This window comes from Anser brachyrhynchus (assembly GCF_964034855.1).
Source record: "Anser brachyrhynchus genome assembly, chromosome: Z".
NCBI classification, from domain to species: domain Eukaryota; kingdom Metazoa; phylum Chordata; class Aves; order Anseriformes; family Anatidae; genus Anser; species Anser brachyrhynchus.
This window is the reverse complement of record NC_137697.1, coordinates 29,486,429-29,514,174: the sequence shown is the minus strand read 5'-3', so window position 1 is coordinate 29,514,174 and position 27,746 is coordinate 29,486,429. Positions and strand designations below refer to the sequence as shown.

At 51.9% G+C, this 27,746-nt stretch overlaps 2 protein-coding genes and 1 long non-coding RNA gene across 4 annotated transcripts in view; 1 reads left to right on the top strand and 2 right to left on the bottom strand.

Moving 5' to 3' along the window:
• The window catches only part of LOC308185491, a 127,054-nt gene that overhangs the window by 56,927 nt on the left and 42,381 nt on the right, over positions 1 to 27,746 (top strand). The gene's annotated exons all lie outside the window — the stretch shown is intronic.
• LOC308185173 (uncharacterized protein) lies at positions 208 to 3,948 on the bottom strand. The gene is made up of 6 exons (XM_080572964.1): positions 2,806 to 3,948; positions 2,330 to 2,414; positions 1,681 to 1,793; positions 1,332 to 1,499; positions 1,147 to 1,236; positions 208 to 587 (listed from the first exon to the last, which is right to left on the bottom strand). Exons 1-6 carry the CDS (start codon positions 3,871 to 3,873, stop codon positions 429 to 431), a joined length of 1,683 nt encoding a protein of 560 aa, XP_080429090.1. The 5' UTR covers positions 3,874 to 3,948; the 3' UTR covers positions 208 to 428.
• LOC308185313 (sperm-associated antigen 4 protein-like) lies at positions 10,845 to 16,008 on the bottom strand. 2 transcript variants are annotated; one of them, XM_080573243.1, is made up of 6 exons: positions 15,615 to 16,008; positions 15,139 to 15,223; positions 14,490 to 14,602; positions 14,141 to 14,308; positions 13,956 to 14,045; positions 13,131 to 13,396 (listed from the first exon to the last, which is right to left on the bottom strand). In XM_080573243.1, the coding sequence occupies exons 1-6, from the start codon at positions 15,930 to 15,932 to the stop codon at positions 13,238 to 13,240; spliced, it is 933 nt and encodes a 310-aa protein (XP_080429369.1). In that variant the 5' UTR covers positions 15,933 to 16,008; the 3' UTR covers positions 13,131 to 13,237. The 2 variants fall into 2 exon arrangements, with proteins under 2 accessions (XP_080429368.1, XP_080429369.1); XM_080573242.1 differs by having other exon boundaries at positions 10,845 to 13,396; positions 13,956 to 14,308.

Here is a 27,746-nt window from a genome sequence, read left to right as displayed (position 1 = left end):
GAGCTTAATATCCTTTTCTGACCAGGTTATGCACCCAGGTGGATGAAGTTTAAGCAGTGGAGGTGTTTGGGTTTTTTTGTTTCTTTTTTTCCTTTCTGGATTTTGGCATAGCTTTTAATAGCGTCTCTCACAATATCCTTCAGGACAAAATGCCCAGCTTTGCAGCTGGAGAAGAACACAATACAAGGGGTGAACAATAACTGGCTGAAGGGTCAGGCTCAAAGAGTGGCTGTAAAGAGGGTAACATCAGGTTGGTGGACAGTCCCCAGTGGTGTTCCCACAAGGCGCTGCCCATCGTGTGCCCTGGGCAAGCCCGAGGAAGGCCTCAGCCTGCAAAAGGGAAGAACTGGCAGCTTGGAGAGGGCCAGTGTAAAAACATCACTTTGCACCAGACTGACAAACCACATCCCTCGTCTCGTTTTTTGTTATTATTTTTTATTCTTATCGGCAGAAGACATGTCTTCTGGCCAATGACTGGTAGCCGTTCCTCTCCCATGCACCCGCACCCAGTAAATGCAGGTGTATTCTGGATTTCCCCAGTTGCTATGTATGACAATTTTGATAAACTGAAAGGCTCTGGGGATCTCCTGCAAAGAAAAAGGACAAAAAGATGTGTCACCCTTGAGGTGGAAGGATCCAGAGCTGCCTCCAAACCCCTTCTTCGGCCAGCCAGGCCCTTGCTCCAGGACCAGCTCCTGCTCCGGCCAAGGAGGCAGCTTCTTGCTGCTTCTCCTCTCCCACCCAGGCCGCCAAGGCTCGCTGTGCCCAGGCAGAGCCAACAGCCAGCCTCTGAGAGTGCGGCGGGCAGTGGTGGAAGCCTGAAGCTCTCTGATCCTGGGGGAAATGGGCAAGGACCCTGGAGAAAGTCCTGAGGCCAGGGCAAGGTGCTGGCTGCCCTCTTTGCTACCAGCACCTGCCCAGCATGTGCAGCCTGGGCTCTCCGGGCACACACAGCAACAGGGACAGCCCGGCCCTCGCTCAGTTTCTGCTGCCCTGCCGCCCAATGCCCACCCTCCCTGCCCACCCTGTCTCTCTTGCATGGGCTGGGGCCCCTGCCCTGGGAGGGACCCTCCACACTCCTGCCACTGACTTGCTGCCAACACAGCGTTTCTGGAGTGGCCTCCTGTCCACCCCCTCTGACTGTACCTGCAGAGGGAAGGTCTGCACAGGCTCCTTCTGCACGGCATAGGTGAACGTCCCGAGCAGAGTTTCAGTTTCTTTTTCCTCATCCACTCCCTGTGGGGGTAAAGCACAGGGCAGCAGGTCAGGCTCATCCCCGTAACAGCTTCCCCCGAGTGCATCCCAGCCCCTAGTGCCCAGCAGAGACTTACAGAGATGGTGAAATCTCGGGGGGCACTGCTGAATTTCCCAAGCTCTGAGTCCATCTCTGAGGTGTGGATGATGGTGACCATGGCTGCTCGGATTTTTGCAGGCAACCTAATGACCACCTGGCCCCGAGACCCTTGGAAAGCCCAGCAGTTGCCCAGGGAAACATCCGGCTGAAAGCAGAGAGCAACAGCAGTGAATGGCTGGGCTGTGATGGGGCCCGCGCCACCACGCAGGCAGTGCCTGTGCCTGTGGGGGTCTCTCTCCTCTCTCTCCTGAGGGGAGGTGCCCCACAGCTTGCCCCCAGCTTTACAAGGGGGAGCAAACCGGCACTGTTGGTTTCTACTACCATACCTGCAGAATAGTGTCTGGAGTGTTTGGGGTACAAAGCAGCCAGAACAGCCGGCACAACCGCATGCCGTCCCATGCGTATGTCTCTGAAGATCTTTCCAGGTCGATGGTGGCCCCTGAAGGGAGAAGAGAGCAGCTGACTGCTGGAGGCCCAGTCACACAAGACTGCTGTGCTGGCTGTAAGCTATTTCTAAGGCTGCCTGACAGCACTGTTACCTGGGAGGTGCCCCAGGAAAGGAGGGGATGCTTGTGTCCTGTGACGGCATCTCTCTCAGAGCTGCCTAAAGCCAAGGGCTGTGGGCGCAGGCAGACAGCAAGCCCCCACATGTAGGCCAGCAGACTCCAGCCCAGGTGCCACCGATTGGCAACGGCAAAGGACGACCCGGCCACTGATTTTCGGTCCCCACGACAGCTTCATGCAGAGGAGAGAGTGACGGGCCAGCTGGGGCATGGCAGGAGCAGCAGCAAGGAGCCCCAGGGCATTATAGGGCTGAGCCAAGGGAGCTGCGTGGCCACAGTCAGGCTGTTGGGCCCCGTGATTTTGTCTCATCCCCTCCATATCAGAGGTCCGAGCCTGCAGTGCCTGTAGCTTCCTTTTGGGAGGGCCAAGCAGGAGCCTAGCGACATGAGACCTGCCTGCCTGTGTCCATACCTGTGCTTTTCAGAGCCCAGTCAAGCATCTGTTGGGACTTTTTAAAACAGTTAATAGACACTGTGTCTCTCGTGTCCTGAAGTTCCTGGGAAAGACAGAAGGGAACAAAGGAAACAACCACGTCAGCACCACGCAAAGGAAGACGTCCATGTCAGAAAACCCAAACAAGATTTGTCCCATGTGCTGCAAGGCTCAAAGTCTTCTGACCAGAGAGAACTTGGCAAGAACACTGGTGTCCACAGCCATAGTGTGTGTGTGTGTCCAGGCCCCACAGTGCGTTCTCTGGCAGTCCTCCCTGACCTGGCTGACATTGCCTGGTCCAGCCTGGCCAGGAGAAGGGGCTTTAGGGCAAACAACTGGCCCGTGGCAAGAGATGGGTGGCCGGGGTAAGCTGGAAAACCCCACCAGCAAACCCAGGAAAGGCTTTGTCAAGGGCTCTGCTCATCCAAACCCTCTTCCCCAAAGTGTAGGATCACCTTTTTCAGGGTGCTGATCTTGTCAGTCAGCAGAGCCACCACCTCACGGTACTCCTGGAGCATCTTCGCATTCTGATCCTGCAGCCCAGCAAGCCTGTTCCTGCAGATATGGGCAAAGCAGACCTTGTCAGGGAGCCACCAAGAGCCTCCAAGCTCAGGGATGAGCGGACACAGGTGCTCAAGCCCTCTCTTCTTTTGCCAGCTTTCCAGTGCTTCCTTCCCTTCACCGCCACTGTTAGCAAAAGAGAGGGAGGGAGGGGCCCAAGCCCTGGGTGCGAGTGGGTGTTGCCACGAGGCTGGCTGCCACAGCCCTACCATATGAGGTGCAGGTGAGGAGAGGCCTCTTACCTTGTGGCCACTACTTCGGGCAAACACTGCTCCGGCAGCACCTGAAAGAGAAAGGATCTCCATTGGAGCACCAGAGCCGCTGCGGCTTTCCAGAGCCAGCAGCTCTAGCACGGCATGGCAGAAGCTGCTGCTTCTCTGGCTCACTGCTTGGAAATGGAGGATGCAGCAGTTTGCCCAGCTGCCACCAGCAGAGCTCCGCTCTGGGATTTTCTTCTCATCAGCAGCAGTTACTGACCTTTTGCTCCTGCCGTTCCTGCCCCATTCTTGCCACACAAGCCCCAGAGAAGCCAACAACTGCAAACACATCACCGAGAGAGTTATTTCACTAGGGTTTCTGATGATCTCCGCAGCCATGCCCTTTCCTCCCACAGCAGTGGGGTGAGAAGCTGCCCAAGGACACGACGAGGTGGTGCAGAGAGAGGATGGGGCTCCAAGCAGGAACCCTCTCCCCAGGTTCTGCGTGGCCCTGGTCTGCGTGCTCAGCACCCCACACCTGCTCCCCATTTTTCCTCTCCTGTTTGCAGGGAGAGAGCCCTCCACATCCCTCCTCCTCCGCACCCCCACGGCGAAGCCCTGATTTAGACGTGTTCTAATTCCCAGGCAACGCCCACGTCTGGCCCTGCCTCCTGCTGTCTCTGCTTCCCCCAGCACACCTCTGAGCAAGGCTCTGCTGAAGCAGCCATGGCAGAGCAGTGCAGGAGCTGGGCGGTTTCCCGGCATGGCCCCCAGCCTGGCGCTAGTTTCCAGGAGACACAAGGACCTCCTCCAACCTACCCCCTTCACAGCTGAAAAACTTTCCTCTCCCCCTGTCTGTCTGTCTGTCTGTCTGTGTGCCTCTCTCTCACACACACTCTGATCATGCCAGCGAGGTGGGAAGGCCATACAGCCTCCCCTCCACAGGCTGGTGTATGTCTGTATCAGCTGTGAGGCCAGGTGGGATCTGCATGTAGCTAGTATCTGGGGAGCTCCCTGAACCATGCACGTGTGAGGCTGGAAGGGCCCCGTGGACCTCCAGCGCCTCTGCCTCACGCTGGGACATGCATCCTGTGCCTCTGTGCTACCGCTGGCAGTGCAGAAGTACTCACTGAAAGCAGCCACAACTGTCAAGAGGATCGTGAAGAGCCTCTTCTTCTGCAGGGTGTTGCTTTGCCTGAAAAACAGCGAGTCCTGGTGTTGCCAGTGCTCAAGGTTTGGGGAATTTTCTCTTACGAGCTGAGAAGCCACAGTCTTGGGGGTCAGCCGGTGACAGAGAGCTGCCAAAGCAGTCCCCCAAAGCAGCAGGCTTTCTGTCAGCCCCCGTCAGCACCACTGGCAGAACTGGCCAAGAGAAAGTGCTCCACGAGCACCCTCAGAAAAGGAGATGACACTACTCCGAGAACATATGTGAGCCTCTTTGCCACTTACAGTGGGGTTCCCAAGGCCCAGAGCCCTTGCTCTGCCCACAGCACTCGTGGACTTCTGCGCTGTGTCCCCGCAGCCCCACATGAGGCTCTGTCTGTGCTACCCCCCAGCTGATGTCCCCACGACACAGCAACCCCCTCGTACCCATTCCTGGGGAGCTGGCTGGGCCCTGCTTCCTCCCCTGAGTGTTCCTCAGGGGTTCTTTGCTGCAGGGCTCTCAAACGCCCCTGTGACCTTGTCTCCATGGTGAAGCCTTCTGCTTGTGAAGTTCTTCCTCTTCAGCTACAGAAGCACACTCTGCCCAGGGCAAGGGCAGTCAGCAAGAAGGCCAACGCTGATCAGCAGGAGGAGCGTGCCTGCCACGGGCACACAGCTGCCAGGACACCGCGAGCTCCTTTCAGCCGGGCAGTCACGGCCCACAGTGCCAGGCGTTGGCCAGTGGAGCTTTTAGTAGCAGCCAGCCGTGACCTCACAGAGGCCTTGTCTTGCACGGTGTGAGGTCATGGCTGTGCTGTCACAGCCAGGGCTACCGGGGGCAGGAGGTGGGGAGAAACACTGTGGCTTTCCTGACACAGCCCATCCGCGGCTGTTCCGAACCCCAAGCTGGGGAGCGCTGGGGACAGACGAGAGGTAGTGTGGTGCTGCCAGCAGTCACCACATCCAGGTCCTCGAGGCCCTGGGTGTGTGCAGGATTTGCTGCTCCACCTAGATCCACACAAGTCCGTGGGTCCGGATGGGATTCATCCCAGGTGCTCAGAGAGCTGGCTGACGTCATCAAAGAGGCTGGCAGATGTTGTGCCAATTTTCAAGAAGGGCAAGAAAGAAGAGCCTGGTAACTGCAGGCCTGTCAGTCTCATGTCAGAGCCTGGTAAAATTATGGAGAAGATTATCCTGGAAGCTATTGAAGCACACCTGGGGGACAATGCAGTCATTGGTCCCAGACAGCATGGGTTGACGAGCGGTAGGTCCTGTTTAACAAATCTGATTTCCTTTTATGATAAGATCACCCATCTAGTCGCTCAAGGGAAGCCAGCTGATGTGATCTTTTTGGATTTCAGTAAAGCTTTTGACACAGTTTCCCATAGTCTCCTACTGGCCAAAATGTCCAGCATACAGCTAGACAGAAACATCATATGATGGGTGAGCAATTGGCTGGCGGGCAGGGCTCAAAGGGTTATGGTAAGTGGGGCTACATCAGGCTGGTGGCAAGTCACCAGTGGGGTCCCCCTGGGCTCCATTTCATAAACTATTTGGATGTAGGACTAGAAGGTGTTTTGAGTAAATTTGCTGATGATACTAAACTGTGAGTTGTTGACTCTGTTGAGGGTGGAAAGGCCTTGCAGAGATCTGGGCAGACTGAAGAGCCGGGCAATCACCAACCACATGAAGTTTAACAAAAGCAAGTGCCGGGTCCTGCATCTGGGAAGTGGCAACCCTGGCCGTACGTACAGCCTGGGCAACGAGATACTGGAGAGCAGCCCTGCAGACAGGGATCTGGGGGTTTTGGTTGACAGCAAGTTGAATATGAGCCAGCAGTGTGCCCTGGCAGCCAGGAGGGCCAACCGCATCCTGGGGTGCATCAAGCACGGCATCGCTAGTCGGTCGAGGGAAGTGATTGTCCCGCTCTACTCTGCGCTGGTGCGGCCTCACCTCGAGTACTGTGTGCAGTTCTGGGCACCACAGTACAAAAAGGATGTGAAACTATTGGAGAGTGTCCAGAGGAGGGCTATGAAGAGGGTGAAGGGCCTAGAGGGGAAGACATAAGAGGAGTGGCTGAGGTCACTTGGCCTGTTCAGTCTGTAAAAGAGGAGGCTGAGGGGAGCCCTCATCGCAGTCTACAACCTCCTCACCAGGGGGAGTGGAGGGGCAGGCTCCGATCTCTTCTCTTTAGTGACCAGCGATAGGACTTGAGGGAATGGTGTCAAGCTGTGACAGGGGAGGTTCAGGCTGCATGTCTGGAAAAGGTTCTTCACCAAAAGGGTTGTCATGCACTGGAGCAGGCTCCCCAGGGATATAGTCACAGCACCAAGCCTGTTGGAGTTTAAGAAGCCTTTGGACTATGCTTTTAGTCATATGGTTTGAATTTTTGGGTAGACCAGTGTGGTGCCAGGAGTTGGACTTGATGATCCTTGTGAGCCCCTTCCAACCCTTGCCTTGACGCCTCCTTTCATGGAACTCAAATCCACCACCTTAAGGTCACTGTATCTAAGGCATCCTCTGCCACCTCGGCCTTCAGGCCCTAGAGGGCCTGCCACATTCTGGAGTTCCCTGCAACTGAGGGTCTGGGCAGCTCCTTTGGTCCTTGGGAGGTCCGTCTGAGTGGAGGTGTCTGCCTGGGAAGGGAGCTCTGGCCCCTCTGTCTGCATGTCAGCTCGGCCTGGCAGGTGCAGTGGCTGGACGCCATTTGGCTTCCAGCAGAAGGCTGCTGCTTGTTGCCCCAGAGCAGAAACAAGCGGCCCACCTGCCGCCCTCTCTTGTTGTCTGCTGGTGCTGCGACACTCCCAGGCTGACATGTCATGGCCTGTTTGCCCTCCTTGGTTGCCGCACTCCCTAGGGGCTGCCTTTGTACATGTGGTGGCGGGGTGGCCCGGACACTGCGCCTGGCCTCGCCCAAGCCCTGGCAGCATGAGGACTGGAGGAAAGCAAAGGTCACTCCAGTCATCAAAAAGGGTGAGAAGGAGCAGCTGGGTAACTACAGACCAGTCAGCTTCAGCTATATCCCTGGTAAGGTCACAGAATCACAGAATCGTCTAGGTTGGAAGAGACCTCCAAGATCATCTAGTCCAACCTCAGCCCTAACACTAACAAGTCCTACACTAAACCATAGCACTAAGGGCTACATCTAAACGTCTTTTAGAGACCTCCAGGGATGGTGACTCAACCACCATCTGGGCAGTCCATTCCAGTGCCTAACAACCCTTTCAGTAAAGAAATTCTTCCTAACATCCAACCTAAACCTCCCCTGGCGCAACTTTAGCCCATTCCCCCTCGTCCTGTCACCAGGCACGTGGGAGAATAGACCAACGCCCACCTCTCTACAGCCTCCTTTAAGGTACCTATAGAGAGCGACGAGGTCTCCCCTGAGCCTCCTCTTCTCCAGGCTAAACAACCCCAGCTCCCTCAGCCGCTCCTCGTAAGACTTGTTCTCCAGACCCCTCACCAGCTTCGTTGCCCTTCTCTGGACTCTCTCGAGCACCTCCATGTCCTTCTTGTAGCGAGGGGCCCAAAACTGAACACAGTACTCGAGGTGCGGCCTCACCAGAGCCGAGTACAGGGGGACAATCACCTCCCTAGACCTGCTGGCCACACTGCTTCTTATGCAAGCCAGGATGCTGTTGGCCTTCTTGGCCACCTGAGCACATGCTGGCTCGTATTCAGCTGCCTATCAACCAGTACTCCCAGGTCCTTCTCTGCCAGGCAGCTTTCCAACCACTCTTCTCCCAGCCTGTAGCGCTGCTTGGGGTTGTTACGCCCCAGGTGCAGGACCCGGCTCTTGGCCTTGTTGAACTTCATGCAGTTGACCTCAGCCCATCGGTCCAGCCTATCCAGATCCTCCTGCAGAGCCTTCCTTCCCTCGAGCAGATCGACACACGCACCTAACTTGGTGTCATCTGCAAACTTACTGAGGGTGCACTCGATCCCCTCATCCAGGTCATCGATAAAGTTATTAAAGAGGACCGGCCCCAGCACTGAGCCCTGGGGGACTCCACTAGTAACCGGCCTCCAACTGGATTTGGCTCCATTTACCACAACTCTTTGGGCCCGGCCATCCAGCCAGTTTTTAACCCAGCAAAGCGTACGCCAGTCCAAGCCACGAGCAGCCAGTTTCTTGAGGAGAATGTTGTGGGAAACGGTGTCAAAAGCCTTACTGAAGTCAAGGTAGACCACATCCACAGCCTTCCCCTCATCCACCAAGCGCGTCACTTGGTCATAGAAGGAGATCAGGTTCGTCAAGCAGGACCTACCTTTCATAAACCCATGCTGACTGGGCCTGATCGCCTGGTTGCCCTGCAAGTGCCGCGTGATGACATTCAAGATAATCTGCTCCATGAGCTTCCCTGGCACTGAGGTCAAGCTAACAGGCCTGTAGTTCCCCGGGTCTACCCTCCGGCCCTTCTTGTAGATGGGCGTCACATTTGCTAGCCGCCAGTCGACTGGGACCTCCCCTGATAGCCAGGACTGCCAATAAATGATGGAAAGCAGCTTGGCCAGCTCCTCCGCCAGTTCGCTCAGTACCCTCGGGTGGATCCCATCCGGCCCCATCGACTTGCGTACATCCAAGTGCTGTAGCAGGTCGCCAACCATTTCCTCGTGGATAGTGAGGGCCACATCCTGTTCCCCATCCCCTTCCACCAGCTCAGGGTACCAGGTATCCAGAGAACAACTGGTCTTGCCGCTAAAGACTGAGGCAAAGAAAGCATTGAGCACCTCAGCCTTTTCCTCATCTTTTGTAACTAAGTTTTCCCCCGCATCCAGTAAAGGATGGAGATTCTCCTTAGTCCTCCTTTTTGCGTTGATGTATTTGTAACATCGTTTTTTGTTATCTTTAACGGCAGTAGCCAGATTGAGCTCCAGATGAGCTTTGGCCTTTCTAATTTTGTCCCTGCACAGCCTCGCAACATCCTTATAGTCCCCCTGAGTAGTCCCACTCTTTTCCAAAGATTATAAACCCACCTTTTTCTCCTAAGCTCGAGCCACAACTCTCTGCTCAGCCAGGCCGGTCTAGTTCCGCGTCGGCTCGTCTTTGGGCACGTGGGGACACACCGCTCCTGAGCCATTAAGATTTCCTTCTTGAGGAGTGCCCAGCCTTCCTGGACTCCTTTGCCCTTCAGAACCTCCTCCCAAGGGACTCTGCCAACCAGTGTCCTGAACAGCTCAAAGTCAGCCCTCCGGAAGTCCAAGACAGCGGTTTTACTGGTCCCCTTCCTGACTTCGCCAAGAATAGAGAACTGAACCATTTCGTGGTCACTCTGCCCAAGACAGCTCCCGACCACCACATCTCCCACCAGTCCGTCACTGTTTGTGAACAGAAGGTCTAGCGGGGCACCTCCCCTGGTAGGCTCTCTAACCAGCTGCGTCAGGAAGCTATCTTCCACGCTCTCCAGAAACCTCCTAGACTGCTTTCTCTGGGCTGTGTTGTGCTTCCAGGATCTGTCTGGGAAGTTGAAGTCCCCCACGAGAACAAGCGCTGACGATTTCGCGGCTTCTGCCAGCTGCCTGTAGAACTCCTCATCCGTCTCCTCATCCTGGTTCGGCGGTCTATAACAGATCCCCACCAGGATGCTTGCCTTGTTGGCCTTCCCTCTGATCCCAACCCATAGGGACTCAACCTTATCAGTCCCAGCCTCAAGTTCCTCAACATCTAAACACTCTCTAATAGAGAGAGCCACACCACCACCCCTTCTGTGCTGCCTGTCCCTTCTGAAGAGCCTATAGCCAGACATTGCAGCACTCCAGTCATGAGAGTGGTCCCACCACGTTTCCGTGATGGCAACCAAGTCATAGCCTTCCCGCTGCACGACGGCTTCCAGCTCCTCCTGTTTGTTGCCCATGCTGCGTGCATTAGTGTAGATGCACTTCATTCGGGCCATTGCCTTCTTCCCCAGCTTTGCCATTGTTCCCCCCGGCACAGCTCCAACAGGCCTTCTTTCAGCCCCATCCCCCTTCTTTCCTAGTTTAAAGCCCTCTCAATGAGCCCTGCCAGCTCCTGGGCTAGGATCCGTTTTCCCCTTAGAGATAGGGACCCGTCTGCGGCCATCAGGCCGGGTGCCGAGTAAAGCGCCCCATGGTCAAAAAAAACAAAATTTCTGTGTTGGCACCAGCCTCTGAGCCACGTGTTAATCAGGTGGGCTTTCCGTGTCCTCTCGGTACCCCTCCCTGCTACTGCAGGGATAGATGAAAACACCACCTGCACTCCCGCTCCAGCCACTAACCGTCCCAGTCCCCTAAAGTCCCGTTTGATAGCCTTCAGGCTTCTCTCTTCAATATCATCACTGCCAGCCTGGACTATCAAAAGAGGGTAGTAGTCAGAGGGGCGAACCAGGTTGGGAAGCTTCCTGGCAATATCCCTGACCCTGGCCCCAGGGAGGCAGCAGACTTCCCTACGGGTAGGGTCAGGTCGACAAACAGGGCCCTCCATTCCCCTGAGAAGGGAGTCGCCTACTACGATCACCCTTCTGTCTTTCTTGGTGGAGGCAGTCTTGAGGCGTGGAGTCGGCTTCCTCGCCCTAGGCATCCTCCTGGGTAGACTTGGCCTGTTCAGTCTGTAACAGAGGAGGCTGAGGGGAGCCCTCATCGCAGTCCTCACCAGGGAGAGTGGAGGGGCAGGCGCCGATCTCTTCTCTTTAGTGACCAGCGATAGGACCCGAGGGAATGGTGTCAAGCTGTGACAGGGGAGGTTCAGGCTGCATGTCTGGAAAAGGTTCTTCACCAAAAGGGTTGTCATGCACTGGAGCAGGCTCCCCAGGGATATAGTCACAGCACCAAGCCTGTTGGAGTTTAAGAAGCCTTTGGACTATGCTTTTAGTCATATGGTTTGAATTTTTGGGTAGACCAGTGTGGTGCCAGGAGTTGGACTTGATGATCCTTGTGAGTCCCTTCCAACCCTTGCCTTGACGCCTCCTTTCATGGAACTCAAATCCACCACCTTAAGGTCACTGTATCTAAGGCATCCTCTGCCACCTCGGCCTTCAGGCCCTAGAGGGCCTGCCACATTCTGGAGTTCCCTGCAACTGAGGGTCTGGGCAGCTCCTTTGGTCCTTGGGAGGTCCGTCTGAGTGGAGGTGTCTGCCTGGGGGGGGAGCTCTGGCCCCTCTGTCTGCATGTCAGCTCGGCCTGGCAGTTGCAGTGGCTGGACGCCATTTGGCTTCCAGCAGAAGGCTGCTGCTTGTTGCCCCAGAGCAGAAACAAGCGGCCCACCTGCCGCCCTCTCGTGTTGTCTGCTGGTGCTGCGACACTCCCAGGCTGACATGTCATGGCCTGTTTGCCCTCCTTGGTTGCCGCACTCCCTAGGGGCTGCCTTTGTACATGTGGTGGCGGGGTGGCCCGGACACTGCGCCTGGCCTCGCCCAAGCCCTGGCAGCATGAGGACTGGAGGAAAGCAAAGGTCACTCCAGTCATCAAAAAGGGCGAGAAGGAGGAGCTGGGTAACTACAGTCCAGTCAGCTTCACCTCCATCCCTGGTAAGGTGATGGAACAACTTATCCTTGGCTCTGTCTCTAGTCATATCAAGGATAAAAGGGTCGTTAGGGGCAGTCAACATGGCTTCACCAAGGGGAAGTGTCTGTGCTACCCCCCAGCTGGTGACCCCATGACACAGCAACCCTCTCGTACCCATTCCCGGGGAGCTGGCTGGGCCCTGCTTCCTCCCCTGATTGGTCCTGGGGAGCTCCCGTCTCTCATGGGGCTCTCAAAAGCCCTTGTGACCTTGAAGCGACTGTCACATGAGACAACGCTGATCCTGTGCCCCCTCTCCACAGACCAGAAGGCATTGACATGAGGGATAGTGGTGAACGGAAACAAGCCTCTGCTCGGGGCAGCAGCAGAAGCTCCTCCCTGTGTCCCTTGCCTGCACTATCCCCACCTTCATGAGGAAGCAGCAGCAGGTTGTTGTCAGAGGTGACTCCCTTCTGAGGAGAACCCATGGAAAGGGCCTGATCTGCCGACCTGACCCAGCCTTCAGGGAAGCTTGCTGCCTCCCTGCGACTCGGGTAAAGGATGTTACCCGGAAACTCCCTAGCCTGGCACGGCCCTCGGATTATTATCCGCTCTTGCTTGTACACGTGGGTAGCAACAAAGTCATGACAAGAAGTCCAAGGACGATTAACTCAGACTTCAGGGCCTTAGGCTGATTGGTAAAGAGATGGATGAGGAACACAGGGAGTATTCCTCTCTATCCCTCTCGCTGTAGGGAATGATATTGAAAGAAACAGGTGGACCCAGCTTATCAGTATCTGGCAGAGTAATACAGAACCAGCCAGTGTTACGGCGAGACCTCTCCCAGGATATTTCTCTACGGTCTTGGGAATCTGGGGAGGCCCCAGTTGGCTGGAGAGTAGCAAACGTTACTCCAGTTTTCAAGAAGGCCAAGAAGGAAGAGCGCGGTAGTTGCAGGCCTCTCAGTCTCTCTTCGGTGCGTTGTAAGACTAAGGAGAAGATTATTCTGGGAGTTACTGCAAAACACTTGAAAGGCAATGCAGTCATTGGTCCAAACCAACATGAGTTCGTGAAGGGAAAGTCATGCCTTATGAGCTTAATATCCTTTTCTGACCAGGTTATGCACCCAGGTGGATGAAGTTTAAGCAGTGGAGGTGTTTGGGTTTTTTTGTTTCTTTTTTTTTTTTTTTCCTTTCTGGATTTTGGCATAGCTTTTAATAGCGTCTCTCACAATATCCTTCAGGACAAAATGCCCAGCTTTGCAGCTGGAGAAGAACACAATACAAGGGGTGAACAATAACTGGCTGAAGGGTCAGGCTCAAAGAGTGGCTGTAAAGAGGGTAACATCAGGTTGGTGGACAGTCCCCAGTGGTGTTCCCACAAGGCGCTGCCCATCGTGTGCCCTGGGCAAGCCCGAGGAAGGCCTCAGCCTGCAAAAGGGAAGAACTGGCAGCTTGGAGAGGGCCAGTGTAAAAACATCACTTTGCACCAGACTGACAAACCACATCCCTCGTCTCGTTTTTTGTTATTATTTTTTATTCTTATTGGCAGAAGACATGTCTTCTGGCCAATGACTGGTAGCCGTTCCTCTCCCATGCATCTGCACCCAGTAAATGCAGGTGTATTCTGGATTTCCCCAGTTGCTATGTATGACAATTTTGATAAACTGAAAGGCTCTGGGGATCTCCTGCAAAGAAAAAGGACAAAAAGATGTGTCACCCTTGAGGTGGAAGGAGCCAGAGCTGCCTCCAAACCCCTTCTTCGGCCAGCCAGGCCCTTGCTCCAGGACCAGCTCCTGCTCCGGCCAAGGAGGCAGCTTCTTGCTGCTTCTCCTCTCCCACCCAGGCCGCCAAGGCTCGCTGTGCCCAGGCAGAGCCAACAGCCAGCCTCTGAGAGTGCGGTGGGCAGTGGTGGAAGCCTGAAGCTCTCTGATCCTCTGGGAAATGGGCAAGGACCCTGGAGAAAGTCCTGAGGCCAGGGCAAGGTGCTGGCTGCCCTCTTTGCTACCAGCACCTGCCCAGCATGTGCAGCCTGGGCTCTCCGGGCACACACAGCAACAGGGACAGCCCGGCCCTCGCTCAGTTTCTGCTGCCCTGCCGCCCAATGCCCACCCTCCCTGCCCACCCTGTCTCTCTTGCATGGGCTGGGGCCCCTGCCCTGGGAGGGACCCTCCACACTCCTGCCACTGACTTGCTGCCAACACAGCGTTTCTGGAGTGGCCTCCTGTCCACCCCCTCTGACTGTACCTGCAGAGGGAAGGTCTGCATAGGCTCCTTCTGCACGGCATAGGTGAACGTCCCGAGCAGAGTTTCAGTTTCTTTTTCCTCATCCACTCCCTGTGGGGGTAAAGCACAGGGCAGCAGGTCAGGCTCATCCCCGTAACAGCTTCCCCCGAGTGCATCCCAGCCCCTAGTGCCCAGCAGAGACTTACAGAGATGGTGAAATCTCGGGGGGCACTGCTGAATTTCCCAAGCTCTGAGTCCATCTCTGAGGTGTGGATGATGGTGACCATGGCTGCTCGGATTTTTGCAGGCAACCTAATGACCACCTGGCCCCGAGACCCTTGGAAAGCCCAGCAGTTGCCCAGGGAAACATCCGGCTGAAAGCAGAGAGCAACAGCAGTGAATGGCTGGGCTGTGATGGGGCCCGCGCCACCACGCAGGCAGTGCCTGTGCCTGTGGGGGTCTCTCTCCTCTCTCTCCTGAGGGGAGGTGCCCCACAGCTTGCCCCCAGCTTTACAAGGGGGAGCAAACCGGCACTGTTGGTTTCTACTACCATACCTGCAGAATAGTGTCTGGAGTGTTTGGGGTACAAAGCAGCCAGAACAGCCGGCACAACCGCATGCCGTCCCATGTGTATGTCTCTGAAGATCTTTCCAGGTCGATGGTGGCCCCTGAAGGGAGAAGAGAGCAGCTGACTGCTGGAGGCCCAGTCACACAAGACTGCTGTGCTGGCTGTAAGCTATTTCTAAGGCTGCCTGACAGCACTGTTACCTGGGAGGTGCCCCAGGAAAGGAGGGGATGCTTGTGTCCTGTGACGGCATCTCTCTCAGAGCTGCCTAAAGCCAAGGGCTGTGGGCGCAGGCAGACAGCAAGCCCCCACATGTAGGCCAGCAGACTCCAGCCCAGGTGCCACCGATTGGCAACGGCAAAGGACGACCCGGCCACTGATTTTCGGTCCCCACGACAGCTTCATGCAGAGGAGAGAGTGACGGGCCAGCTGGGGCATGGCAGGAGCAGCAGCAAGGAGCCCCAGGGCATTATAGGGCTGAGCCAAGGGAGCTGCATGGCCACAGTCAGGCTGTTGGGCCCCGTGATTTTGTCTCATCCCCTCCATATCAGAGGTCCGAGCCTGCAGTGCCTGTAGCTTCCTTTTGGGAGGGCCAAGCAGGAGCCTAGCGACATGAGACCTGCCTGCCTGTGTCCATACCTGTGCTTTTCAGAGCCCAGTCAAGCATCTGTTGGGACTTTTTAAAACAGTTAATAGACACTGTGTCTCTCGTGTCCTGAAGTTCCTGGGAAAGACAGAAGGGAACAAAGGAAACAACCACGTCAGCACCACGCAAAGGAAGACGTCCATGTCAGAAAACCCAAACAAGATTTGTCCCATGTGCTGCAAGGCTCAAAGTCTTCTGACCAGAGAGAACTTGGCAAGAACACTGGTGTCCACAGCCATAGTGTGTGTGTGTGTCCAGGCCCCACAGTGCGTTCTCTGGCAGTCCTCCCTGACCTGGCTGACATTGCCTGGTCCAGCCTGGCCAGGAGAAGGGGCTTTAGGGCAAACAACTGGCCCGTGGCAAGAGATGGGTGGCCGGGGTAAGCTGGAAAACCCCACCAGCAAACCCAGGAAAGGCTTTGTCAAGGGCTCTGCTCATCCAAACCCTCTTCCCCAAAGTGTAGGATCACCTTTTTCAGGGTGCTGATCTTGTCAGTCAGCAGAGCCACCACCTCACGGTACTCCTGGAGCATCTTCGCATTCTGATCCTGCAGCCCAGCAAGCCTGTTCCTGCAGATATGGGCAAAGCAGACCTTGTCAGGGAGCCACCAAGAGCCTCCAAGCTCAGGGATGAGCGGACACAGGTGCTCAAGCCCTCTCTTCTTTTGCCAGCTTTCCAGTGCTTCCTTCCCTTCACCGCCACTGTTAGCAAAAGAGAGGGAGGGAGGGGCCCAAGCCCTGGGTGCGAGTGGGTGTTGCCACGAGGCTGGCTGCCACAGCCCTACCATATGAGGTGCAGGTGAGGAGAGGCCTCTTACCTTGTGGCCACTACTTCGGGCAAACACTGCTCCGGCAGCACCTGAAAGAGAAAGGATCTCCATTGGAGCACCAGAGCCGCTGCGGCTTTCCAGAGTTTCCAGCTTATCAGTATCTGGCAGAGTAATACAGAACCAGCCAGTGTTACGGCGAGACCTCTCCCAGGATATTTCTCTACGGTCTTGGGAATCTGGGGAGGCCCCAGTTGGCTGGAGAGTAGCAAACGTTACTCCAGTTTTCAAGAAGGCCAAGAAAGAAGAGCGCGGTAGTTGCAGGCCTCTCAGTCTCTCTTCGGTGCGTTGTAAGACTAAGGAGAAGATTATTCTGGGAGTTACTGCAAAACACTTGAAAGGCAATGCAGTCATTGGTCCAAACCAACATGAGTTCGTGAAGGGAAAGTCATGCCTTATGAGCTTAATATCCTTTTCTGACCAGGTTATGCACCTAGGTGGATGAAGTTTAAGCAGTGGAAGCGTGTGTTTTTTTCTGGATTTTGGCATAGCTTTTAATACCATCTCTCACAATATCCTTCAGGACAAAATGCCCAGCTTTGCAGCTGGACAGATACACAAGATCACTTCTGGGCTGCTGGCTCCTGGCATCTCTCTCCTCACTCTGGGCTTTCCTCGCTGCAGGGACCCGTTGCTCTCCCACAGGTTGCTGCGGATCTGGGTTGACCACTCCAGGGGGTGACTTTTACTGGTGGCTATGCAGCGTTTAAATTGCCTGCCGCAGCAGACAGATCTGCCCAAGTCCATCAGCCCTACACCGCCACCCTCCTGCCCAGCTGCTGTTCGGCTCTGTACTTGTTGCTATCATGCTGTTTAGAACCATTATCTTTGCTAAAAATAGAAAAAAATAAAAATAAAAATCAAAGCAAACATACTTGATAAAACAAACATTGAACAGAAGTCCATAAAGAAAGGCTAATTTGGGGTTGAACACACCAATTCCAATGCTGTATTTAGATGAGATTTTAGCTTTAGGAAGCTCAGAGTGGTGTTAATGAGGGGATCAAACTTTTAATCTTTTTACAGCGGCAACAGACCCTGTACATGGACAGAGTTATAAGTTTGTCTTTAGAAAGCTGATGATATTCCATTGGTCTTTTTTGATTTAAAAATGTAGACTTGTTGAAAAATGTCAGTTAGCCAAGCATGAAAATTTCCAGGTATGTATGAAAGGTATGTAGGAGGACCCACTGCTTAGAGGCCTGCTGACGGAAGACTGTATGTGCATTTTTCACCATATTGCAGAAAAGATGATGTGGCTCTGCCCTATATTTGGAGTTTTGAGTCAGATTTAGTGTTTTATCATGGTTATTTTCCATGTGTTGAAATTGTTTGGCTTGATAGCATATGCCTTTAGGAATTAAAGTAGGTTCCACTGAAACTGGTTCTTGCTCAATGTTCATTTTTATAGGCGCTCAGTTGTAATTGGAAACCATCTCAGTCTATGGTGCTTGTTGAGATGTTTCTGGAAGCTGTGATCTTTAGGTTTAACCTTTTCTTTCCTTTCCTTAGAAATGTAACTACTATTGATATTTTGCTTTCATTTTCCAAGCCTGTAAAGAACCTTAAGCAACAAAACCTTAATATTTAAATTATTGGAATCTGTTAATTGTTCTTCTTTCCTAAGCTATTATTATAAAACCAAAGTTAATATCATTGACAGATACTTGCATGTACCATGCTTGACCCAATGAACTTTTGGAGAGTGAAAGTCCTCTGTTTACGTCCAAGATTAATCACTAATTTGGAAGAGACCTTGTTATTTGCTTGAGCTATCTGAGTCACAGAATCACAGAATGTTAGGGATTGGAAGGGACCTTGAAAGATCATATAGTCCAATCCCCGTGCCAGAGCAGGAACACCTAGATCAGGTCACAAAGGAACATGTCCATGTGGGTTTTGAATGCCTCCAGAGAAGGAGATTCCACAAGTCCCCTGAGCAGCCTGTTCCAGTGTTCTGTCACCCTCACTGTGAAAAATTTTTGTCTTATATTTAAGTGGAAACTGCTATGTTCCATCTTGCACCCCTTGCCCCTTGTCCTCCTATCACTGGATGTCACTGAAAAGAGCCTGACTCCGTCCTCCTGACACTCACCCTTTACTCATTTATAAACATTAATAAGGTCACCCGTCAGTCTCCTCTTCTCCAAGCTAGAGACCCAGCTCCCTCAGCCTTTCCTTGTAGGGCAGATGCTCCACTCCCTTAATCATCCTTATGGCTCTGCACTGGACTCTCTCAAGCAGTTCCCTGTCCTTCTTGAACTGAGGGGCCCAGAACTGGATGCAATATTCTAGATGCGGTCTCAGCAGGGCAGAGTAGAGGGGGAGGAGAACCTCTCTCGACCTACTAACCACACCCCTTCTAATACACCCCAGGATGCCACTGGCCTTCTAGGCCACAAGGGCACAGTGCTGTCTCAGTCATCCTGCTATCCACCAGGACTGTCAGGTCCCTCTCCCCTTCACTGCTCTCCATCAGGGCAGTCCCCAACTTATACTGGTGTCTGGGGTTGTTCTTGCCCAGATGCAGGACTCTACACTTGCCTTCATTATATTTCATTAAATTTCTCCCTGCCCAACTCTCCAGCCGGTCTAGGTTCCACTGGATGGTAGCATAGCCTTCCTGCGTGTCAGCCACTCCTCCCAGTTTTGTGTCATCAGCAAACTTGCTGATGGTGCACTCCATTCCCTCATCCAAGTCACTGATGAATATATTGAATACTGGCCCCAATAGCTGTAGTGGGTTTACGTGGCAAGCTTTTGGTAGCAGGGGGCCATAGGGGTGACTTCTGTGAGAAGAATCTAGAAGCTGCCCCATGTTAGGTAAGGGCCCCGCTGCTGACTAGAGCTGAGCCAATAAGCGATGTTGTTTGCGCCTCTGTGAGAGCATATTTAAGACAGGAAAAAAAAAACGCCACGCCACACAGCAGCTGGGAGAGTGAGAGGAGTGAGAAACAACCCTGCAGGCGCCAAGGTCAGTGAAGAAGGAGGGGGAGAGGTGCTACAGGCGCCGGAGCAGAAGTCCCCTGCAGCCTGTGGTGAGGACCATGGTGAAGCAGGCTGTCCCCCTGCAGCCCATGGAGTACCACGGTGGAGCAGGGTTCCACGCTGCAGCCCATGGAGGAGACCACAGTGGAGCAGGTGGACCTGCACCGGCAGAGGCTGCAGCCTGTGGAAGACCCCTGCCGGAGCAGATTCTGGGCCGCACCTGTAGCCTGTGGAGAGGAGACCACGCAGGAGCAGGTGACGTGGCAGGAGCCCGTGGGGGACTGAGGTTGGAGCAGTTTGCTCCTGAGGGATGGACCCTGTGGTACGGACCCATATCTGGAGCAGTTCTTGAAGAGCTGTTGCCTGTGGGAAGCCCACGCCGGATCAGTTCAGCAAGGACTGCATCCCGTGGGAGGGACCCCACAGCACAGGGGACAAGAGTGACCGAGAAGGAGCGGCGGAGAAGAAGCACTATAGACTGACCATAACCCCCATTCCCCCGTTCCCCTGCGCCACTCGGGGGGAGGAGGTGGAAGAGGGTAGATGGGGGGGGAAGGCGCTTTTGTTTCTCACTTCTCTAGCTTGTTAGTAATAGGTAATAAATCTTACTATATCCTTATGCTGAGTCTGTTTCGCCCGTCATGATAATTGAGTGATCTCCCCATCCTTATCTCAACCCTTGAGCCCTTTGCATCCTATTTTTCTCCCCCTTCCCCTTTGAGAAGGGGGAGTGAGAGAGCGGTTGTGGTGGAGCTCAGCTGCCCACCTGAGTAAAACCACCACAGTACCGACCCTTGAGGGACTCCACTAGATACAGGACTCCAACTTGAGTCCGTCCCATTAACCACAACCATCTGGGTTCTTCCCTTCAGCCAGTTCACATTCCACCTCACTACCTGATTGTCCAGACCACACTTCCTCAGTTTAGTTGCAAGGATGCCATGGGAGACGGTGTCAAAGGCTTTACTGAAATCAAGATAGACCACGTCCACTGCCTTTCCATCATCTTTCCACCTGGTTATCTCCTCATAAAAGGCTATCAGGCTGGTCAAGCATGACTTCCCCTTGGTGAAGCCATGTTGACTGCCCCTAGTGACCCTTTTATCCTTGATATGACTAGAGACAACGCCAAGGATAAGTTGTTCTATCACCTTATCAGGGATGGAGGTGATGCTGACTGGTCTATAGTTACCCGGCTCCTCCTTCTTGCTCTTTTTGATGACTGGAGTGACATTTGCTTTCCTCCGGTCCTCAGGCAACTCTCCCGATGCCCGGGACTTACCAAAGATGATGGAGAGTGGCCTAGTAATGACTTCCTCCAGCTCCCTCAGCACCTGTGGATGCACCCATCAGACTTATGGACTTATGGATGTCCAACTTGCTTAATCAGTCCTTAAGCCAGCCCTCATCAGTCAAGGCAAACTCCTTCTTTATTCTGACTTCCTCTGGGGCCTCAGGGCTACAGGACTCCTCAGGAGATCCTCTGATATTATAGACAGAGACAAAGAAGGCATTCAGTAACTCCGCCTTCTCTTCTGTCACCAGGACACCCACCTCACTCATTAGTAGGCCTACATTGCCTCTAGAGTTAGTTTTATCCACAGTGTATTTGAAGAAGCCATTTCTGTTGTCCTTGACCCCTCTCACAAGGTTTAGTTCTAAGGAGGGTTTGACTTTCCTAGTTGCCTCCCTAAGTCCTCTGACAACAGCCTTATATTCCTCCCAAGTGACCAGCCCCTCCTTCCGTCATTTGTATACTCTCCTCTTTCACTTGAGCTTGCCCAGCAGTTCCTTATTTAACCATGCAGGTCTCCTGGCTCTCTTTTCTGATTTCCTACCTGTTGGGATGTTCTGTTCTTGAACTTGGAAGAAACAGTCCTTGAATGCTAACCAGCTGTCTCGGGCTCCTTTTCCTTCAAGTACCTTGTCCCCAAGCAAATGCTTGAAAAGGTCAAAACCACTACTGAAGTTCAGGGTTGCAATTCTGCTCGGTACTCTGTTCCTGCCACATGAGATCCCAAACTCCACCATCTCATGGTTGCTGCAAACAAGGCTGCCCTCAGCCTTCACTGCTTCACAACCAGCCCCTCCTTGTTGCTGAAGACAGGATCCAGCAGCACTCCTCTCCTAGTTGGCACATGACCATGTGCATCAGTAAGTTATCATCAGTACACTGACGGAACCTCCTGGACTGCGGATGGCTGGCTGAGTAGGCCTTCCAGCAAATGTCAGGGTAGCTAAAATGCCCCCCAATAACCAGGACCTGTGATCACGAGGCTGCTATCAGCTGCCTGTAGAAGGCCTCATCAACTTCCTCATCCTGATCTGGTGGCCTGTAATAGACACCCACAACAGTATCCCCCATGCCAGCCTGTCCCTTAATTCTCACCCACAGACTCTCAACTCGCTCCTCATCTGCCCCTGGACAGTACTAAATACAATGTTGTTGCTCTGTCACATAAAAAGCAACTCCGCCACCTCACCTTGCAGCCTGTCTATCCTGAGAAGGACATACCCATCCATGACCACATTCCATTCATGTGAGCTGTCCCACCATGTCTCTGTAATTGCCACCAGATCATAATCTCCTGACCGAACACAGATTTCAAACTCCTCCTTATTCCCCATGCCATGTGCATTGGTGTACAGGCACTTCAGAGAGCGAACTGAGCACATCGATTTCACCCTAGAGGGGTGGGAGGCCTCCCAGTCTTCATCACTGCTAGAGTGCTGCCCCACCGGTGCAAGCCCAGCTACAACCCTATCCCCCTTCGGATCTAGTTCAAAGCTTTCCAAATGAGCCCTGCTAATTCCTGCCCCAGAACCCTTTTGCCCCTGTGAGATAAACCTTTCCCGTGTATTACTGTCAGGCCTGGTGTCTTATAAAACCAGCCATTATTAAAGAACCCAAAGCCCTGCCTATAGCATCAGTCACATAGCCAATCATTTATGGACTGGATCTTTCTATTCCATCCCACATCATCACCCCAGAATGGAAGGAGGGAAGAGAAAATGACTTGCGCCACAGACTCTTTCACCAACCGTCCCAAGGCCTTGAAATCTTTCTTCATTCCCCTCAGACTATGGGATGCAGCTTCCTCCCCACCTATCTGGAAGATCAGTAGCAGGTAGTAGTCTGTCATGCGTACCAGGCTGGGGAGCGTCCTGCTGATATCCCTGATCCAGACTCCAGGTATGCTGCAGACTTCCCTTTGATGAGGGTCAACTCTGCATATCAGGCCCTCTGTTCCTCTCAGAAGGGAATCTCCTACTACAATTGCCCTTCTTTCTTTCTTTTCGGAGGCAGTCTTGAGGTATGGTGTCAACTGCCACTTCCTGTGTGACCTCACAGGTGGGCCTTCCACCACATGCTTGCCTACCTCTTCTTCAAGATCCAAGGCCTCAAACCTATTACGGAGGGTCTGCTGGGGAAGAGAGGTAGGTAGGGAGGGGGGTTGCCCGCAATGCCAAACTGGGACTCACTTCCAACCCTCCTCATCTTTTTGGTCCCCTCCCTCTGTCCGACAGCAACAGTGCAGGGGCTCCACCACCCTCTGGGGGGCATCCCCCTGGTGCCCTTCTCTCTGGCACACCAGGGAGTTACTTCACCAGTCATTCTCCTCCTCACATGTCCTGATGCTCCTTAGTCTCTCCACCTCCTCCTTGGGCTCAGCCATCATGGTGAGCAAACCTTCCACCTGAGATCAGGCGGTCTCCCCCCTGCCCTCCTCCAGCAGCAGCAGGCTCAGGCACTCCCTGCAGCCAGAGGCCTGAGCAGCCACGTCTCTGGGCAGGCCCTGCATCTGGGTCACCACAGTCTTTTTGGAGTTAGCTCTCTGCCTAGTAGACACCATGGTAAGTGTGCGATCTTGCAGACTGCCAAGAGATGGTGCAGAGGTCCTGTGCCCTGCCATACCAGCTGCACACCGGTGCACATGCAATACTGGCCCCTCCCTGCTTGCGGTGGGCAGTGACATGTCACTGCGCTCCCGGAGGCTGTTTCTAGGCAGAGGACATGGGCACAGTCGCCATTGCCCTGGCAATGCCCACTCCACTGTCAGCCTCTCTCTTGAGAGCTGGTGGGTGCAGCCTGGTCGTGCTGCTGTCCTGGGACACCTCTGGAGAAATAAGGGCCCGAGATCCCCCTGTAATTCATGGTCAGGTGCTGTGGCTGCGCCGGCTCTGAGGCAGCTGACCTCGACTACTGAAGAGTATGTGTTGTGATGTTTTCCATTCTCCTCTTCCATCCCATACAAATTTCCTCAAAAAAAGAACACACACACACACACTCTACTCTTCTTCACACCCACCCTACTCTTCTGCCTTGTCACACTCTATGATTCATAGAATCATAGAATGGCTTGGGTTGCAAGGGACCTTAAAGATCATCTAGTTCCAAGCCCCCTGTGACATGGGCAGGGACACCTCCCACAAGATCAGGTTGCCCAGGGCCCTGTCCAACCTGGCTTTGAACAGCTCCAGGGACTTCCTGGGACATTCACATCTTTTCTGGGCAACCTCTTCCAGTACCTCACCTTTACCTCATAGTAAAGAATTTCATCCCAATATGTAATTCTATCCTATTTTGTTTAAAAACAATTCTCTTTGTCCTATCATTATCTGTCTGAGGAAAAAGTTCATCTCCATCTTTTTTATAAGCCCCCTGTCAGTATTGAAAAGCTGCAGTGAGTTCTTCCTGGAGTCTTCTCTTCTCCAGGCTGAACATCCACAGCTCTCTCAGCCTTTCTTCACAGGAGAGGTGCTCCAGACCTCTGAGCATCTCCATGGCCCTCCTCTGGACCCCTGCTAACAGACCTACTTCCTTCTTGTGCTGGGGGCCCCAGAAGTGGATGCAGCAGTCCAGTGTGGCCTCTCAAGGGCAGAGCAGAGGGGGACAATCACCTCCCTCCACCTGATGGTCACTCCTCTGTTGATTCAGCCCAGGATGCAGTTGGCCTTCTAGGCTGCAAGCTTACACTGCTGGCTCATGTTGAGCTTTTCATCCAACAGAACCCCCATGACCTTCTCCACAGGGCTGCTCTCAGTGAGTTCTTCTCCCAGTCTGTCTTCCTGTCTGGAATTGCACTTTCCCAGGTGCATCACCTTCCACTTGGCCTCGTTGAACCTCATGTGGTTTACATGGGCCCACTTTTCAAGCTTGTCCAGGTCCCTTTGGATGGCATCCCTTCCTTCTGTTATATTGACTGCACCACTCAGCTCAGTGTCCTCTGCAAACTTGCTGGGGGTGCACTCGATCCCATTGCCTATGTCATTGATAAAGACATTGAACACTACTGGTCCCAAGACAGGTCCCTGAGGGACACCACTCATCACTGGCCTCCACTTGGACATAGAACCATTGACCGCCACTCTCTGGATGCAGCCTTCAAGCTAATTTCTTATCCACTGAAAGGTCCATCCTTCAAATCAATCTCTACAATTTAGAGATCAGGATGTCATATGGGACTGTGTCAGAAGGCTTTACAGAAGTCCAGGTAGATGTCATTGATTGGTCTTCCCTTGTCAAAAGATGTAGGCACTCCATCATAGAAGACCACCAGACTAGTCAGGCACAATTTCCCCTTTGGGAAACCATGCTGTCTCAGATCACCTCCATTTTCTGTGTGTGCCTTGACATTGCTTCCAGGAGGATCTGTTCTATATCTTCCCAGTCACAGAGGTGAGGCTCACCAGTCTAGTTCTCTGTGTCCTCCTTTCTACCCTTTTTAAAAATAGGAATGATGTTTCCCTTTTCTCGTGACTGGGGACTTTGCCTGACTGCCAAATGTGATGGAGAGAGGCTTGGCAAATCCGTCAGTCAGTTCCATCAGGACTCTGGGATGCATGTCATCAGGCCCCATAGACTTGTACCTCTTCAATTTCATCAGGTGGTCTCAAAACCGCTCCTCGCTTACAGTGGGAGTGACTTTGCTCCCCCAGCCCTTAAGAAGAGGCTGAGGGATTTGAGAGATGTGGAAGGCCTGACTGCCAGTGAAGAGCGAGGCAAAAAACTTGGTAAGTAGCTCAGCCTTGTCCATGTTTGTTGCTACCAGTTCTCCCATCTAGTTTATTGTTTATTCCTTTGAAAGTTTTGTTGTTTTTTTTTTTCTTTTTCTTTGGGTCATGTCATGTTCTACCTGTTTCCTTTAAAAGGTATTTATTGAGCAGCAGTCACAGCAGTCTAAATTCTTTATCAAAATGTAGGCAATATGCTCTTTCAATAATTGAACAGTCTACTCAATCTTCACTAAATTAATTAAAGATATATTTAGTTTCTTTTCTAGGAGAGGGAGAGAGAATATAAGAAAGCAGGAAATGATCTTTACACATCAGTCTCTGTTAGGAAATAATTGAATGCAAAGACTACTGACGAGGCTGCAGTTTTAATGAGCTTTTATTAACTTTTCTACCAGCATTTCCATTTTTTCTCTACTAAGATCTCCGCCCTTACTCAGTATGGTAGCACTCCTAGGTGGATGACAGTGCAGTAGAAAGATGTTTCCGCTCATCTAGCACTTGTGGAAATAAGAAAATGTTTTCTCTGAAGCTTCACAGCACTGTCTGGAAATGTACCTTTTGTGCACAGTATGTCCAAATATCTGGGAAGAATGAAGAATTCAGGTTCACCTCACTCAAAGTTTAAGTACATATTAAAGACACAGAAGGAGATAGACCATTACTATGGGATCACAGTTCACTATTAAATACGTTGAAATGCTGTAGGTGTTGGGTGACTGCATCTCTCTCAAAATGTTATGGGACTAATGGCTTGGTGAGATCTCATGACAAAGTTACTCTGGTGCAATAATATTGCTAAGGAGAGCTACTCCAATAGTATTGCTAAAGAGCTACTCCAAATTTAGGCTAGCAGAAACAGGGATATGACTGAACCCAGGCCTCTGGTGAAACAAAAACTTTCTGTTTCTGAATTTCCATGGAAAGTAACTCCACAGCTCTTTATGGCTGGCAAGGTCGAAGGGAGGAGATGAATTCTGTGGAGGGGTAGGGAAGATCTGATTTATTCCTGTAAACATAATGGGGCTTATTTAAGGGTTATTCCAATATAAGATACCTTGTGTTTGTACAGTAAATTGAAAAGAAAAAAATATACACCAAAATACCCTGGGTATTTCTCTGAATGATCTCCCAGGAATAACTCTGTAATAGAATTAGAAGGTAAGTTGAGCCACAGGGAGTTTGCAAGGTATGCGGGAGGAAGAGAATGAAGCAAAAAGAGGTGCCCATATAAATGAGTAAAGAAAACTTGTTGTTGGGCCTCACAGCTAAGTGTATATCTGCTAAGTCTTCCTTCTTCCTGGGAAAATCTCAGCCTCATCTCTGGCACTTTCAGAGTAGATAACCTAATGACATTCAGTCTGGCTGCATTACAGAAGTAGTATTTTCATGAGGACAAACTGTTGGAACAACAGTCTGTTGAATTACTCATGCTTTCCTTTAGCAGGCATGTATGTTTTGTTTTCCATAGCAGCATTTTTTAATTATTTATTTTTAGTGCCTATTAAGAATTCACCAGTCCTACTTCCACTGTTCAGAGTTTCTGGGTTTGCTTCCACAGTGTGGTCACATAGCATCCTTTTAGAGTATTTTTCTGAAGTCTGTTGACAGGAAGCAAACAATAGTTTTTATGAATTTTGTGAAACATTTTTTTAAAGCATACAGAAAGTATTTTTGTGGGGAAAAAGTTGTTGCTCTTGACACCTTCGCTTTCTAGTTTTTCAGTTTTAGTGAGAAATTGAGGCCTTCATAGCTAATGATGGAACTCTGGTAGGACTAGCTTTTCTCCATCACAGCCTACAGTAGACAAGAACCTAATAATGAAGAAGAGGAATTGCAATGTATTTGTACAATAGAAACTTTACCTAGAACAGATTCAAAATGATTAAATTGGATAAGCAATCATGCAGATGCTCAGCTGCCCCTGGAAAAAAAATGTTAAATGAAGAGTGGGATGATTTACACTAACATTTATCCTCCCAAAAAGCTGTCAGTCAAGCATTTTCTCTCTTCTCCTGAGAAACAGGATTTGTCAGATTTCCTGAGCCAGTGGTATTTAAAAAAAAAAAAAAACACACAATTAAAACAAAAAAGAATAGATGTTTTTCCTACAAAGGAGCTATTGATTTGTGCTTGTCTTTTCAAAAAAAAAAAAAAGGGGGGGGGGTTACAAAATGTCTAACTACAAACCTATGCTAAAAACATTCCTGTGTAAGTGAATTTTTTTTTTTCCTTTTGGTCAACATTTAGCTCCTTATTGGTCTACTCAGTAAACCATCAGTAGAACAGCATAAATGTGGCTACTTCATTGTACTCTCTGTTTTTTGTGAGACTTCCTCCTTTTGATCAACATCTTACCATAGGAGTACTCTCAAACAAGTGAACCTATGTGTGTAGTGATGTGCTAGACAGATGATTTGTCTCTATGTTAGTGCTGTCTGCTGCAGGCAAACATTGATGTAACAGTGCAGAATGATGTCTCTTAAACCTCTTTCCCAAATGCAACCATTTCATAGTACAGAAAAAGAACTATAACTGTTAATCTACACAGCTAACAAAAAGCACTACTGATTCCCATGCTGTCTGTACCTGTGAACATTATCATTCCCTCTGCCATCTAAAAAAAGCATAATTCTTGCAAATACCAAATAATAATGTAATACACTTTTATTTTCATGCATTAGGGATTGCATGATATTTAACTTGCCTTAGGCTTTGTTCTGCTAATTCTGGTTTATAAGGTTAAACCTTGGTCATTAAAATGAGAAAAGC